Source organism: Oxyura jamaicensis, chromosome 1 (genome assembly GCF_011077185.1).
Source record: "Oxyura jamaicensis isolate SHBP4307 breed ruddy duck chromosome 1, BPBGC_Ojam_1.0, whole genome shotgun sequence".
Classification (NCBI taxonomy): Eukaryota; Metazoa; Chordata; class Aves; order Anseriformes; family Anatidae; genus Oxyura; species Oxyura jamaicensis.
In genome coordinates this window covers 195,912,097-195,927,861 of record NC_048893.1, presented here as the reverse complement: position 1 = coordinate 195,927,861, position 15,765 = coordinate 195,912,097, and the positions used below count along the sequence as shown (strand labels likewise).

Genomic DNA, 15,765 nt, shown 5'->3' with positions numbered 1-15,765 from the left:
ACCATATTTTGACAGAAAGACTTTAATGTTTAGGCCAAGTCTATCACATGTGACTAGTCACAAAGGTTAGTTTAAACATTCTGGTTATAAGAATCTCTAACACATATATCAGAAATACTAAACATATTTTCTCTTAAATCTGTTTATTTTGTCTCAATTAATACTTTGGTACTTTGCACAACTGATGCATCCCTTGCTTCCCAAACTGTTTATTTTTGGTTTCTTCTACATGTATGTTCTCTGACTTGAGGAGAAGAAAGGACTTCAAGAAACATACTGGGCCATTCATTTCTTCCAACTTTCTTTCTAGATAAATGAAATCTCCAAAGACATGTAAGTGGTGGAAAGACATTTATAATATCAGTGTGAATCACCTGGAAGAAATCTGTTTTGCCGGCAACAAAAACTATTTTTTTTTTCATCCAGCTGTTTGCTTTTTATTCTGAAAAAAAAATGAAAATAGACCTGCTTTTCATTTCTAAATGAAACCCAAAATTTGTATGTATTAATTATTCCAGGATCCTTGCTGTTGAATATGAAGAAGATACATGTTGTAATACATGTTTGCCCAGAGGGGCTGTGGAGTCCTTCAAGAGCTACCTGAACATGGTCCTGGGCACCCTGCTCTGGGTGTCCCTGCTTGAGCAGGAGTTGGAGAAGGTGGCCTCCAGAGGTCCCTTCCAACCTCAACCATTCCTGTGATTCTGTGACAATACTTGTGCTGTAGTAGAGACCAGAAAAAGGATGGTGAACTCTGTGCTAAACATAATGCTGTCTTCAGTGGGGCGGTATTTAATTTGTATTTGCCATAGGAGTGGTCAAACCAAACGATCACATTGTCCAGTATCCTGGCCCCACTATGGGCCATAGCCAACACACCATGATTCTGGAAACAGAATAAGCCTGAAGAGGCATTTCTCTGAGGTGGTCTAGCATCCTCAGACAATTTGGGGCTAAAAGTCATCTGGAGCCAGGGTTGGTGTCTTTGCACTGAACTTGGCTTGATACATTTTTCTTCCTGAATTTGCCTGGTCAGTTCTTCTACCCATGAATATTTTCATCAGCAAAGGATCCAGCAAATTAACTATGACTCACATGAAGAAAAATCTCTTTTTGCATTTTTTGAACATACTACCTCCTAATAGCAAAGAATGAGAAACGTAAAAAATCATTCCTTATTCACCTTCTTGTTGTAACTCAAAACCATCAGCTGTTATCAGAATCACTGAACATTACTCTGGAATGATTTTTTTTTTTTTTTCCCCCAAACTCTTAATGCTTTACCAGATATTTTGTTCTTTATTCAGAAAGTTTATTTTTGCAGCATGAGAAACTGAGTTTCCTATCTGTTATTTGCATTAAATTGAAATTGAATGTCAAGGTCTTATTTATATATTTATTTAACTATGGATTAATTAGTGAAGTTCTACAAAGAAAGTCAAATTCAGTACAATTTGATTCTTCATTAATGATTATTTCGATGGCGGGTAGAAATCAGAGACTACATCTAATATTTGAGTCTTTTGTGTAGCTGGGCCTTTGAGTATTGTCAGACAGTTATGGAAGGTTAATAAGATTTTTTGAGTTCTAAACAATGTATGTCTTTTTCCTTTATCTTCTATATGTTTTAGAGAGGTTTAAATTAATAGAAATGTGAGTGGAGCTATTATAATTGCCTACTTTATCATCATTTTCTCTCTGCAATGATATGGGACTGAAAAACCACATGATCTTCTCCACTCTGCAGAGCAGGGGAAGCAGATGTGGGCCATTCTCCTGCAGGCACTTTGGACTTGTTGGTGCAGCTTGTTCTTGTCCGTTGCATCTCAAGAGGCATCTCCTTGAAAATCTTACAATAATAAGCAGATATGCAGGTAGCAGGCTGGGAGGTTAGGGAACATTTATTTTCTACCGATTGTCTTATGGTGGCTCAAATTTCTCTGTCTACTGTGTATTATAGTCTCAGACAGCCTGCTTTTATCTGATCTGGTCCTTCTACTGCAGCTACAAACATAAGGGGGGGGGGGGGGGGGGGCAGGTAAAGCAAAAACTACGGACTTAAAGAATCCATTCAAAATAAAAAGCTGTGATGTTTAAGGAGTTCTCTGAGTTACCTGAAGGTCTAGTCAGCCAAGGTGCTCTTCAAGCCCAGAGGAGATAAACCTTATTCCAGGTTAGGACAGTATTCAAAGGAAAAAAATCAGAGTGCAACAAATTAGATTAATTTATTCTGTACATATTTTCTCCATTAAAACTAGACACAATCATATTTCCAGTACTTTTTATTTTTAAAAGATATGTTATATATTATATTAAATAGTCCATTATCTTTTCCCATCCAAAAAGTTTGGACTTATACTGGCAAATCTCTGGAATACATTTCACAATGGCTGTAGCATTTTCCTCATTATTTTTGAGTATTCAAATAAACTTTTTTTTTTTTTTTTTATTTGTAGTATGTGAAAAGGATCAATTTATAACCAAAATGAAGTATGCTTAAACATAAAATAATAATAATAATAATAAAATGTGTGAACTACTTATCTGATGCATAGATCTCCTTCTATCTGCAAGCAAAGGCAAGGTTTCATGGAATGCCAGCTGTGCTTGGCTCAAGAGGTTCTATGAGGTGATCTCCACCTCAGAGGGTCCCAGTTGGTTTGTACACATGTACCTGTTCTGTCTGATTCTCCCATTCCTTTTCCAAATTTAGTTTTTGACACTAAAACCCTGATTGCCTTACTGCCAGGAGTGGCTAAGACCTGCTCTTGTGCTAAATGTCACTCTTGTGTTTTTTAATAAACCATTTGATTATCTTTTTTTTTATTATTATTATTTATTTATTTATTTATTTATTTCCAAAACATACACACAAACTACAGGCAGATACTAGGAGTTTATTACTCTTTCCTGTCTCTGCAGAGCTGGATAAATGGAGCAGGACAAGCCTGTGAGAAAGGCCTAGAGGCATCCAGGAACAGAGTAGCACTTATTACACACAGCTCTTTCTGAAGAGAAGCCAAGCACGGTGGGCAACCCCAGAGGAAGGTCTGTCCGTCCATCCCACAAACACTGCCCCCACACACAGGTCAACCTGCAGAGAGTTAGGTTTATCAAGGAATATGGAAAAGGAGGAGTAAGATGATAGGTTATAACTGCAAAACTAAGATTCTGCAGCTTATGGAGACTCAGCAGTGGGGTACCTGCTGCAAGGACTAAGAATGAAGTTTAGCAGAATGGGAGAGTTAAGTCTGAGAGCTCTTTGAGAGAGCAAAGTCTGGCCTTGTTTCTCCTCAAGCTGTTTCCACTGCTGGTTTTGCATGAGTTAGAGTGCTTGTCTGACCCCTCAGCAGGGTAATTCCCCTTGGAAAATAAGCAGAACATTAACCCAGTAAAAAAATATTGATAGTTTCCTGGCAGGCTGCTGAAAACTTTCTGTGCTTTCAGCCTCAGTGAGCTGTTAGATGAAACGGGGATTTCCTGAACCACCACACTATTATCCACCTAGTTAAACCCGGGCCCTAGCCTTCTATCAAGGCCAAATTCACGTATCAGCCACACAGTAGTAAAAAATTGTTTGGTGCTTTTCCTCTGAAAGCTCACTTACCAAAATTTCTACTCTGCCCAGCATGCTCCCAAAAAACAAAAACCAGTCTGTCTTTCAGCACTGAGCTGAAAGCAGAAGATAAGTGGAGTGTAACAAAATTATAGAAAATATTCAGAAATGCTTCAGCATCCCCCTTAGCTGCTGTCTTGTCATCAAGACTAATAGGTATCAGATAGGTTTTGAGTAGCCTGCAGCAAAGATCTAAGTCGTATAGATTGATGGGGTAGCAGTCACTTTAATACTGTTCTCAGTCTATAACAGGAAAACTGAGTTTTGTCTTTTGGTACTGTTTCTATAGCAAATCAATGACTCCTTTTTTCATATTCTTACACATTGACTGTAATACCCAGGCAATGTTTTCACATCAGTGTGAATTCCTATTTTCTGGTGCACACTGTCTCTGGTGCTTCCAGTATCAGATCAAAAATACCATGGCCACATTAGAAAAGCACTGATACTCATTGTATGTAGGTAAAACTCATTGGTTCAATGTTGTTGAAATGTGTAGACTAACTTTGTGCCAGCAGACTTTGTACACAATCAAATATCATCTGTCGGAGCATTTCTGTTTCTGCTAGAACATGTATTTCTCCTCTTTGTATGCAATATAAAACCAGTATATAACTATAGCTCCAGCTCTGTCTTCTCTTGCTGATTCAGCAATGCTGAGATTGGAGATTCATGAGCGGTATGTTGTTATCAGGAAGAGGGTTGATGCAATATTGCAGTGATCGCTCTTATTAAAATTATGTGATAAAATAATTTTAGCCTGGGAAGCCAACTACATCTGTGAATTTTTCTTCAGGAGCTCAGGGCTAAGGCTGGCATGGGATGGCAGGAATACTTGGAACTGCTGCACAAGCTAAGCTTAATCAAACTTTGTCTGCACTGAATTTCAGATTAGGGGCCAGTCATCCCACTCATGACTGAATATGCCCACGGGTACATCCATCAGACCATCAGATGTGCTGACTGGATATTAGACATGCTGATTTTGAGTAAAAAATTGATTACTTAGAACATTCAGAACCATTTTTCAGCCCAGGACTATGCTCCTTTCATACATCCAAATGGGTGATTATGCCCTATCTTCAAAAATCATACCAAAAAGGGTGTGGAGATATTTGTCTTAGGCTAAAAAGCTTGTGGGAATTTGTAGTCTGCTTCTCTTAATAAAGAGCCTTGATTCGTAGGACTGAGCTGAGCTAAACTCTTATTTTCTAATCAGAATCTTTATTTTTTCTCACCAGGACTCTTCTTAAACTTATCCGATTCATTTATCAGCAGCCAGAAGACAGGCATTTAATTCTAGTTTTAACCACAAATTAGTATCTATGACATATACAAAAGTCATTATCCTACATCCACCACTGTTTTGCTTCTTCAGGGGGCCAGGAGACAGGTTTGGTTCACTGGCAAACCACCAAGAAGAATGATAGCTCCATCTGGTACATGAGACATGGGGCAAGGGGAAGAAAAAGCAATGCTTTGTCCTTCAGCTACCTGAAATGCAAGCTCAGCAGGAGCTCAATTGAACCTCTGAAACCGGGTGCCTTGTGCAGTGCATAAGGATGCTGATGCTGAACAATAGTATGTAGCAGGTAAGGATCAAAGAGCACAATTTAAGCTTATTGGTTTGTCAGACTGAATTTCCTGGCTGGCTAATAGGCTATCTTTCCTTCCATTTGTCTGTGCTCTCTCATTGTCAAAAGGTCCTTGTACTCATCTATTTCAAATAGCCGTGTATTATTTTACTATTTCTCTCTTTATAGAAATTTTTCTCTCAACGGGAACTGAGGAGCACCAACTTTCTTTGTTTATCCAGTCTTTGTTTCTTAACAGTTTTATACTTGCCTTTTAAAATATTTAAAATTAAAAGCTCACTTTCCCAACTGAGCTTTTGCTGTTTCCCTGCTCAACATAGACAATTGGACCTTAAAAAACACCAAATCTCTAAAAAGTGATAAGAATGATATTGAGAGATACTGTTTTCATAGTATTATCCAGGTGCTAGAAGTTTTTAGACCCTACTAATATTACCTGAAATTTTGATTGCTTCAGTATCAGCACACTAAATTTGAATTTTCTTGGGTTATTTTCCAAATATAAGAAATGATCTTTTGGAAGATCAGCCTGGTCAGACCTGAGGAGGCCAAGAGTTATTTTTATGAGCTGTTTGTGATTTGGATGGTTCCTTTTCTTTGCCCATAACTACATAAGAAAGCAATGGGTCGTGTCTATGTGAACAGTTTGGTTTAGCAATAGCATCATAGTGCTGAAAAGCTGATCCTCACACCACAAAAATACCAGCAAGTGAACTTCAAGAAGACTTCTCACCATGTCTGGTGGTTTTCTTATCCATAACTCCTGACTTCTCTAGAAAGCACTTAAGGACCTTGTAATGAAAGCACAAGTTAGATTTTAATATTACCGTGTTGCTCTACTAGACTGAAAGTGATAATTTACTGATCTATTTGAAAAGTTTAGGGTAGAGTTAAGGACATGAAGTAAAGACCCGTGCTAGCTTGTTGTCAAAGACTGTCTCCACAAGACACAAATGTAAGGTGATTCATGGTCTTTTTTTTTTTTTTTTTTTTTTTTTTGGAATCAAGTAAACTTGGATATGGCCATCATCTGTTTTCTTGAGTGTTTTTGGATACAGAAATTGGCATGTTTTAACCATGCTGGTCTTATGGATCATATAGCATTTGTGGGCCTTAAGTGAATGTCTTGACCCCTACTCAAATGCAGAGACCCAGATGTGAGAATGAAATCTTGGTGCATGCAATGTGATGATGCTAATCCACCGGAAGAACTCAAGAAAGAGTTAGTCAAAAATACTAAATTCAACTTCAGCTAGATATGATGATTCTGTTAGACGAACAGAGAAATAAAAGAGTGCTGCACTGAACCACAAGAGGAATGGAAAGTCTCGTGAGGCCTTTTAAGTGATGAGAATTTTTCCTGGATGCAGCATGTAAGGTGTGACTGTCTCATGTTTTGGTGTTTCTACAGTCACACGTGGGAATAGGAACACATATTGTCTTGGTTAACTCTTATGGCAGCTTATATATGGAAAGCTTGGTTTTCCAAATACTATCTGAATCACTCACAGTTAATCAAAATAGCCCTCTGCTCAGCAGTAGGTCAAAAAAGACGTATGCTGCTCCTCAGTCACATTTCTCATTCAGAGTTTCTCATTCATACAGTTTCACAGGGGATTCCTCTGTTAACTGGCTGTTTCAGAAACTTGTCATATGATAACTTGTCAAGGCTTGTATTCATTTTTTTTTTTTAACATTGAACATTAAATCTCCATTGAATATAAAAGTAAGATATTAAATGTATTTTTTGTGTATGGTTGTCTGCATATATTTGAGGGCTTTTCTGGTTCACTCTGAGGCTGTGCCTCAAGCCTTTCCTAATCCCTGTGTCTTTTCAGTGAAAATTGATTACATTTCATTACAATGTCCTTAATGATATATATATTTATCATTATCCTCAGAGATGGGTCTCTTCTCATGTATACCAGTTTTGCACTAGCCTCCATGGGAGGAACACTAAATGAAATAAATTGCAAAGGTTTCCCAAACAGCCAGGCAGAGATAAAATAAATCAAACAAGTAACATTTCTGTGATGAAATCTGTTTTACAAGCTTAGCATGGAAACCAGGGGAATCAGTCAAACAACAGTAAGTATCAGCCTGTGGTTAAAAACATTATAAATAAATAAAAAATAAACAAATAAATAAATAAATGAATAAAATAAAAAAAGCTTTTTTCTCATTGTTCTTCCTGCTCCAAGTGCCTCCATCACTGGCTCCCCAGCACCAGAACTCGGGGATAATCTCCCTGAATATCTGAGGCATAGAAGCCAACAGGATTAAAGCACCTCGTGCTCCTCAGCACGGTCATGTGGTGAACTGCTGATCCCAGCAAAAAGCATCATTTCCCAGCAGAGTTCTCACTTCATTTCCCTATATGTTGTCCCTGCCTTCCTGACATTCTCTGTACCATTCTCAACCATTAGGAAATAATTCATGATGCTTTTAGGAAATATATATGTATATATATAAATAAAAACACTCTTCTAATAACAATGACAGCTGAAGAAAACTGGATAATTCATGTGCAATTCACCCAGAAGGAAACCAGCTGCTGTCCCTTTAATTCAAGGGGCAATTTCAAAGTATGTATAACGTCCAATGTCTCTCATATTGCTCCATTAGCTCTGATCAGGCTTTCTTAGAAGAAGAAAAGGGAGGTGGGAGGTCTGGAGTAACATATTGAGCGAACAACATAGATAGGGGATTTGCAGATTTCATGGTGGGAGAAAGGCTGAAGTCAAGGCTTGTTTTCCAGGTCCTGCTAAAAGTACTTTTGTCAAGTCTGTTCGCAAATTGCCTGTATTCTCCAAAAAACTGCAGAGATTTGGGTGCAGATTTGAGTGTAGTCTTAACCATTAAAGTGCTATTGATTCCAGTGGAATTAAACTATTTTTGCCTGAAAAATTTATCAGCTCTCTTGTGAAGACACTTTGTCATATGCTAGCCTGGGGAAGGCAGCTGATGCAGAAATATGAAAAATGCCATGCCAAATCATTTATTTGGTTTCTGGCCTATATGCACACTTAATTTGACCCCATTTCATGTTTGCTTTTTTAAAAAAATAAAATGTAGTCTACCCCCAAAATGCTTTTCTCATTTTCATATTCACTGTGCTTATTTAATTGGCCAGATTCTTCTGAGTTTTTTTAAACAATAATTTACACCAAAGCATATTATCAAAAAACTGTTTTGAAGACCCGACAGTTGTTTATGCATCCAAATTTTAAATTTACTTCCTTTCCAACTACCAGAAGAAAGCAATCATGTGCTAAGCAGAAGATTAAAAATTTGTAATAAATGCCTTTATTTTGAAACCTGTAGGGGGTGGGCGAAAAAGTCAGTTGGCTTCCGCCCAGAACATGTGATAATCAGATTAACCATGAAGTGTATTTTGTGTGTAAATGTGCCCAGGGTAGGAATGGGGAAGGACATTGGAGGGAGTACTGTAGCAGAAGTCAGCAGTGAAGCATTCCCAGCAGAAGGGAGAAAATTCTTTCATACCCAGGACATTGCAGGGGTCAGAAAGGGCTCTCTGAAGCGTAATGCTGATGCTCTCCTGCTGCTCTGTGAGGATGTCTCTGTTTGCCATGGGTTTCCTGCTAGTCATCCTTCAGCCATCCGCCGGGCAGTTCCCCAGAGCCTGTGCAAACACCCAGAGCTTGCTGAGGAAGGAGTGCTGTCCTCTCTGGGACGGAGACGGGTCCCCTTGTGGGGAGCGTTCCAACAGAGGGGCCTGCCAGGCCATCCTTCTCTCTCAAGCTCCACTGGGGCCACAGTTCCCTTTCTCAGGAGTGGATGACAGAGAGGACTGGCCTTCTGTGTTTTACAACCGGACCTGCAAATGTAGAGGTAACTTCATGGGATTCAGCTGCGGGGAGTGCAAGTTTGGTTTCTCGGGACTCAACTGCACTGAAAGGCGACTGAGAACGAGAAGAAACATCTTCCAGCTCACCAACAGTGAGAAGGACAAGTTCCTTGCCTACCTTAACTTGGCAAAGAACACCCCCAGCCAGGACTATGTCATTGCCACTGGCACGTATACCCAGATGAACAATGGCTCCAACCCAATGTTCAGAAACATCAACGTATATGACCTGTTTGTGTGGATGCACTATTATGCCTCTCGAGACACACTCCTAGGTGGGTCCAATGTGTGGCGGGACATCGATTTTGCCCATGAAGCCCCTGGTTTTCTGCCTTGGCATCGTGTCTTTCTGCTCCTTTGGGAACGTGAGATCCAGAAGATAACAGGTGATGAGAACTTCACCATTCCCTACTGGGACTGGCGAGATGCAGAGGACTGTGTGGTCTGCATGAATGAATACATGGGTGGCAGACATCCAACTAACCCTAATTTACTCAGCCCAGCATCATTTTTCTCCTCCTGGCAGGTAAGGACAGTCTGAGGGGAAAAGATGGGGAAGGAGAAGAGGAAGGGAAGGGCAAGGGGAAGGGAAAAGCTGACTGTGTCAGAACTATCCTACCTGACTTTAGGTACTTAAGTGAGGTGCACAAGCTGGAGAGAAAGTAAACTGCCAGAGAACAAATGATTTTACATGGACTTGATCTTAATTTAGAGCTGTTCATTCATCTCTCTGTCTTTTCTTTGACTGTAGGACTTAGACAGCTTAATTAAGAACAAAAAGTTAGTCTAGAAGGAGAAAAGTCATGTGTTTGTGTCCAAGCATGACCTTTAGCAGGCTAAACAGGCTCAGGTCTGCTGAAGCAGCCAGCAAAGATAATAAAGGATTTATGTATGCAAGTTGCTAGCACACAACCATTGCAAGACAGCTGGTGACTGAATAATGGAAATAGAAGGAAACAGTTTTCAGAGGCTCTACCCCTCTCCGGGTGTCTTCGTCCCTGCAAGTGTTAAAAACTATCCAATTAATCTTGTCTGCTTTCAACTTAAATAAACAGACAAATAAGTAATCTTTAGAGCATGGAAGAAACAGCTGTGTTATTCTCCTCTGTAGTTCAAAAGAAAAATAAGAAGTAATCTCTGTTGCTCAGAGGAATTAAGAAATAAACTCAATAGCTATTTCCACCACTTAAAGCACTGCAAATTAATCCCTAAACCAAGATTACTGTACATATTCACCTAGGAGATATAGTTGATATTTACCTAGGTCTCATATATTTGAACTATACTGTGCTGTTCTAACACCAGAGGCTTCTAGATGTTTTTAGTCTCTTGCTCATTACTACCACTGCCTAAAATACAGCGACATTAGCTTCCATAGACATTCTCCATCTTAACAATAGGAACAGTCCCTTCTGGTACTGAAGTCTATGAATATGTTGGTGTAAATCTTGCTTTGTTCTATTTATTTCTGTACCAATAGCCCAAATTAAGGTTGAGCAGTTTTAGTGATTTAATGAAAAGTGAAAGAGATACAAGCCAGCAGCTCTCAGATTACAAAACAATGACTAACAGGTCTTAATGTATTGGTTTTCTGTGTTTAATCTTGATTTGTGTCCCCTAAACAACGTAGATTGTGTCTGTACCTGTAAGCTCAATCATTCCTGGGTACTGTAACATACCTATTTTAGGACATTCTTTGGCATACATTTTTTATAATGCATACGTATGCATTATACAAATATATACATATGTAAATATATATATATATATATATAATATGTATATTTATATATAGTTGTACCAAGCAGGTACTTTTCAGGGACCATTTCTAGGAGGTTGTTTGCATTCCGTTAAACTGTCTGGGAGTCAAAGATGGGTTTGCTAGCATAGACATGGATTATTCTGTGCCATTTGGTCCTAGTGCCTGGGAATATTCCTGGCCACATTTAATTTACCGGTGTAGGCATAGCCATAAAATACATATAGCCAAAAACATGTATTTTGATCCCATATATAAAACTTCAACTCATTTCTAACTGTATTTATCTGGATGAACTCTACTAATTTAATTAGATTGCATTACCAGGATGAAGTGGATCTGATGTTGTTCAGTGCTAAACTAAATAAAGTTACATGGAAATGGTACAAGTGTTAAAGTGGAATAAATGAAACTGGAATTGAGCGGGCTACCTGCGTCAAGTGGAGCTATCAGTGCAATATACTGGATGAGATAACCAAAGTAGTAGGAGACAGGGACTATAAAGGAATCAGCAAGTTGCAAGCAGTTTTTTCTAAAATCCCTGGAGGGATCAGATAATTATGTGTAGCTTACTTTTTCAAAGGTATTATTAATCATATCCAGATTCTTAGAATTTCTCCATCCTTGTAATAAATACCCAGACACTTTACCAGTGGTAATGAATATATTCAAGAAATAGTCCATTTATAACTTCTCATTTAAGGTCATTGTCACAAATATACTCTGAAAATATTTTTTTTTTAATGAAATAAGTTAATTTTAAAATATATTTTTATAACTTCAGTGGGCACAACAATGAAAATTGTGCTATATTTAAAACACATTCAATGTCAGCATGTAAAAACACCTAAGTGTTCGCTGAAGCTTTCCAAGTAATTTCTGCAAATGGTTGCTTATCACTTACATTTTTCAGTCACTTCTGGAAACCTTACACTTTCATCAAAAATTCCAAAACAGGATTATAAAAATTTTTAACTTCAAATAGTGACATTCCCATTTAACATCTTCTATCTGATGCCTTATTTAGAGAAAGAATGAACGAGATTGATCAGAGCTGCATTTTCAGTCAGTTCAGGATGAAGATACCACACAAACTGATATTTTTTTATTGGCCTTGAATTCAAATTTAAATAATTGCTTATGACAGAAAAACTTAGTTGATACAGTTCCTTCAAGTAGCACAAAATAAGAGATCAGAATCTCACTCCAGAAAATCAAAAGGAAACAAAAATAGACTTAGCTTCTGCCGGAAAACAGCCATAGATTTGCTGCAGAATATGTTGATTATCCAAGCTCTGTAGCTAAACAACAAGGAAAAAAAAAAAAAAAAAAAAAAAGTGGAGGATCCAAATGTGAAGGAATTTAGGGTTTTATAAAGCATGCAAAATAAAAAGAGGGCAGGAGAAACCTTTTCAATAACACATCTATAATATGGTAGTATCCTTCAATAATTTTAAGTCTCTTTCCAAAGCATAAAAAAATAATGTTTGTTACATTAGGAAATTCTGTGTGAGATGCTGTTATGGATTTATTAAAAAAAAAAAAAAAAAAAAAAAGCAAAGTGTTTATTAGCAGAACAGCATCTTTTTATTTTTATTTTATTTTATTTTTTTTCTTTTTAAGCCCTAAAGAAAAGAGAAAATACTTTATTCCATTGAGAAGTTGCCATGGCAACATGGGTACCCATGAATACATGCTGAAATTCTTGCTTTCCCCTTACTTTTTCTTCGGCATGCTGCTGTTACCACTTAGCTGAGTGAATTATCTGTCCACATTTTTCTGATGTTTATTATCTTAGTGAAACTTTTGATTCCTGACTCTGTTTTTACCAGCAAGACTATCAGGAATCTTTAGTGTTTTTGTTTGTTTGCTTTGTTCATGTTTTAGGGTGGGTGGGAAGAATTTTTTTTTATGCTTTCGGTTGCTTGCTTGTGATGATTCAAGTGTTGCATTTAGATTTATTTAGGACTGCATGACACCCACTAATGCTTTACCAAGTTTTGCAATTCCATGCTGATTTAACAGAAAGTGAGATGATAAATACAGCTTTTCCATGACATTCTGGGAGTTTTTTGTTTTTGTATTCATTTGTATCCAAGCTAATGGATTTGCTAAAGAAATAGTTATTATGCCTCACTTAAGTAGTAATAGATGAAATTCAGCTCTTCTCTGCACCAGAGATAATTTGGAGAAATTACTGAAGTCAATGGAGCATTTTCTGCAATTAAATGCAGAATCTTTCTGTTGGAAGTTAGCATCAGAGCTTTGGGATTCCCTCCATGCGCTAAAGACAATGAGGAAAGTGCTGCTTTAGGTTTGCAGTTGTGGAAACAAGGCCACACCACTGGCTTCATCCCCCTGAATTTTGTCTCTTCCAAAAGAAGAGTGCCTTGAGAGAAGTAATTACACAGTGTGGAGAGCTGTCTGCTCTCAGCTGCGCTGGTGTAAGCCTGGAGCCAATTCTTTGCTGCAAACACTGAGAATTTCCCTTAGCACTTGCACTTCATTCCATATCGCCCTGCAGAACAACTTACACAAACACAAAGCTACCACAGAAAGGGAACAAGTTACACAAATAGCAAATGGATACAAGGCTCCTGAACTAAAAACATCAGTACTTTAGATCCATTACCTGGAAAGATGACTTCATAAGAAATATGAATTTCAGTTATTCAGGTGCAGTTATTTAATTCTAAGCACAGTTTACCAAGGAATTGTACTGTTAGTTGAATAGTCTGAGGGGAACAGTTGAAACTCTTATTTCTGTTCACCATTAAAAAGGGTTAACAAATTTCAATAATATAAAAACCAGAAGCCAACACTTCTTAATTCTTAAACCAGCCAAGTCCTACATCCATCTGCTTGTGGACAGATAAGTATCTCATAAATTATAACACTTAATTTTTATTGCAACTTATGGGTTTTGGTGTCATCCATAGGCTAGTATATATATATATATATATATATATATATATAAGCCCAAATGGAGCAAATAACTTTAAAAGAAGAATTTATCAAGACTGATCTCATGATATGCTACCCACACCTTGAGGGAAGTGGAATCTGCATACAGCAGGGACAGCATCCTCTGCCTTTTTATGTTGTTATCATCTGAAAGTAATTTCTGTGCTTCCATGAGATCATGGACAGCTAAAAGCAGCTTGGCATGTCTGTCTCTTCTCTAAAATATAGCCATTGTTGATCAGGAATTGTGTAGTGTGAAAAAATAAACATATTCCAAGGTGTAGAAATAAATAGCTAAGAAATATCATAAAAACAGATTGTTTGCTTTTGTTTTGTTTTTAATAATGCACCAGAAAAAAGAACCTTCCTGTAAAAAGGTAAGTCTTTGAGAATTTATATTAGATGTGAAGACAACAACTCTAACAGGGCACAGCTTGGAGACAAATAGACATCAGGGAATTACATTCTCTCAAGCCAGAAAGTGTTAATGAATATTTCAGCTGTAATTGATAGCAGAGTTTCCTACTCCACCCAAGCACAATTCTGAGGTGTTGAACCAGATGTAAATTATCCACTAGTTTTGGGCTGCCTCTGAGCAAAGAGATTAAACTCAGCCAGCCTTTCCTGAAGGCTGAGAAAATACCTTGAAGGGCCTGGGTTTGTTTCAGTGCTGTCACTTCAAGTTTGTCTCATCTCTTCGTAGTCTGAGTTGTGTAGCTTCTCCAGTTAATGCTTATGCTAGAAGGGTCACAAAGAGAATTAAATTTCTTTAAAGTTTAACTTCACTTTTTTATTATTATTTATTTATTATTATTTTGCTTGTTTTACCTTTCAATTCCTGGTAATATTCAGGAGTACATGAAGAATCAGATATAAAGATACACAGTCTATTACAAATCTTTTGGGTTACTATAGGTACAACACCTTTTAAAGTTCTACCTATAAAGATGATGTCCCAAAGTACAGTTGTACAGTTTGTTCTATTGTAGATCTTTTGGGGATTTCCTTTTATTTCTCTCATTTTGTGAGTACATTGGCTTCTGCATGCCACTTAATTATGATTAGACCACGCCAGGCCCTAATGCAGCCAAAATAAATAAATAAATAAAATAAAATAAAAAAGCAATCCTCTTTACAATTGCCACATGTTTTAAATCAGGCATGAGGGCTGCACTTTAATGCCATTCCCAAGCAAGAACATGTGAATAAATGGAGAAAGACGGAGCAGAGAAAGGCACTGAACCAGTACAAAGTCTCTTTCAGACACATAGTGGGACCCAGGGCTCCAATTTAGGCATCTAGACTTATTATGGGACAATTAGACACAGGGGAGTGCAGCAAGGAGGACTTGGAAATGTCCTTGAGAGAGTCAGGATGTGTCCCACAGACAAACAAGTCAAGTGGTTGCTCTGGCTGCACTCTGAAGCATGTATGTTTAGGCAAGATTAACCTGGAGCATAACACCATGAAACATGCTGCTAGAGCTTCTGGAGAGGGGTGGATTTGGGCTTGGTAAACTTTTGGGGGGTCCCCTGTGGAGCCAGAAGTTCATCTTGATGATCCTTGTGGGTCCCTTCTGACTTGGGATATTTTGTGCTTTGTTTCTATGCAACACATATTGCAGGTCCTTATGAGCACAGATCATACAAAGCAAGCACAAATATTATTTATTTGTCGTCAAAAACCCCAAAGCTTTGAATTTAAAAATAACAGACAAAGGACTGAACACTGCCAAAGAGTCCTGTAACACAATTCCTTTTATTTAGGCACAGGGGCTGGTCTGTGTAAGCAGTAGCATACTAAAGGATTAAAGGGTTTCCCATTTGTGCAAAGGTGCGAGACAGCTGCAACCGTTCCACACATTTACAGTCTGTTTCCTAAGAACTGATACAAAGAGCTGTGCTAAAGATCTTGTCAGCTGCAGTGCACCAAGGGATTTTTTTAATTATTATTTTTTTTTTTT

The 15,765-nt window shown here is 37.9% G+C and overlaps 1 protein-coding gene across 1 annotated transcript in view; it reads left to right on the top strand.

The window, feature by feature from the left end:
* Window positions 1-8,669: 8,669 nt before the first annotated feature.
* Window positions 8,670-15,765, top strand: part of TYR (tyrosinase) — a 57,878-nt gene continuing 50,782 nt past the window's right edge. The window contains exon 1 of the mRNA XM_035329184.1: window positions 8,670-9,605. Coding sequence (XP_035185075.1) covers window positions 8,757-9,605 — 849 coding nt within the window. The 5' untranslated portion in view covers window positions 8,670-8,756. The remainder of the gene's footprint in view (window positions 9,606-15,765) is intronic.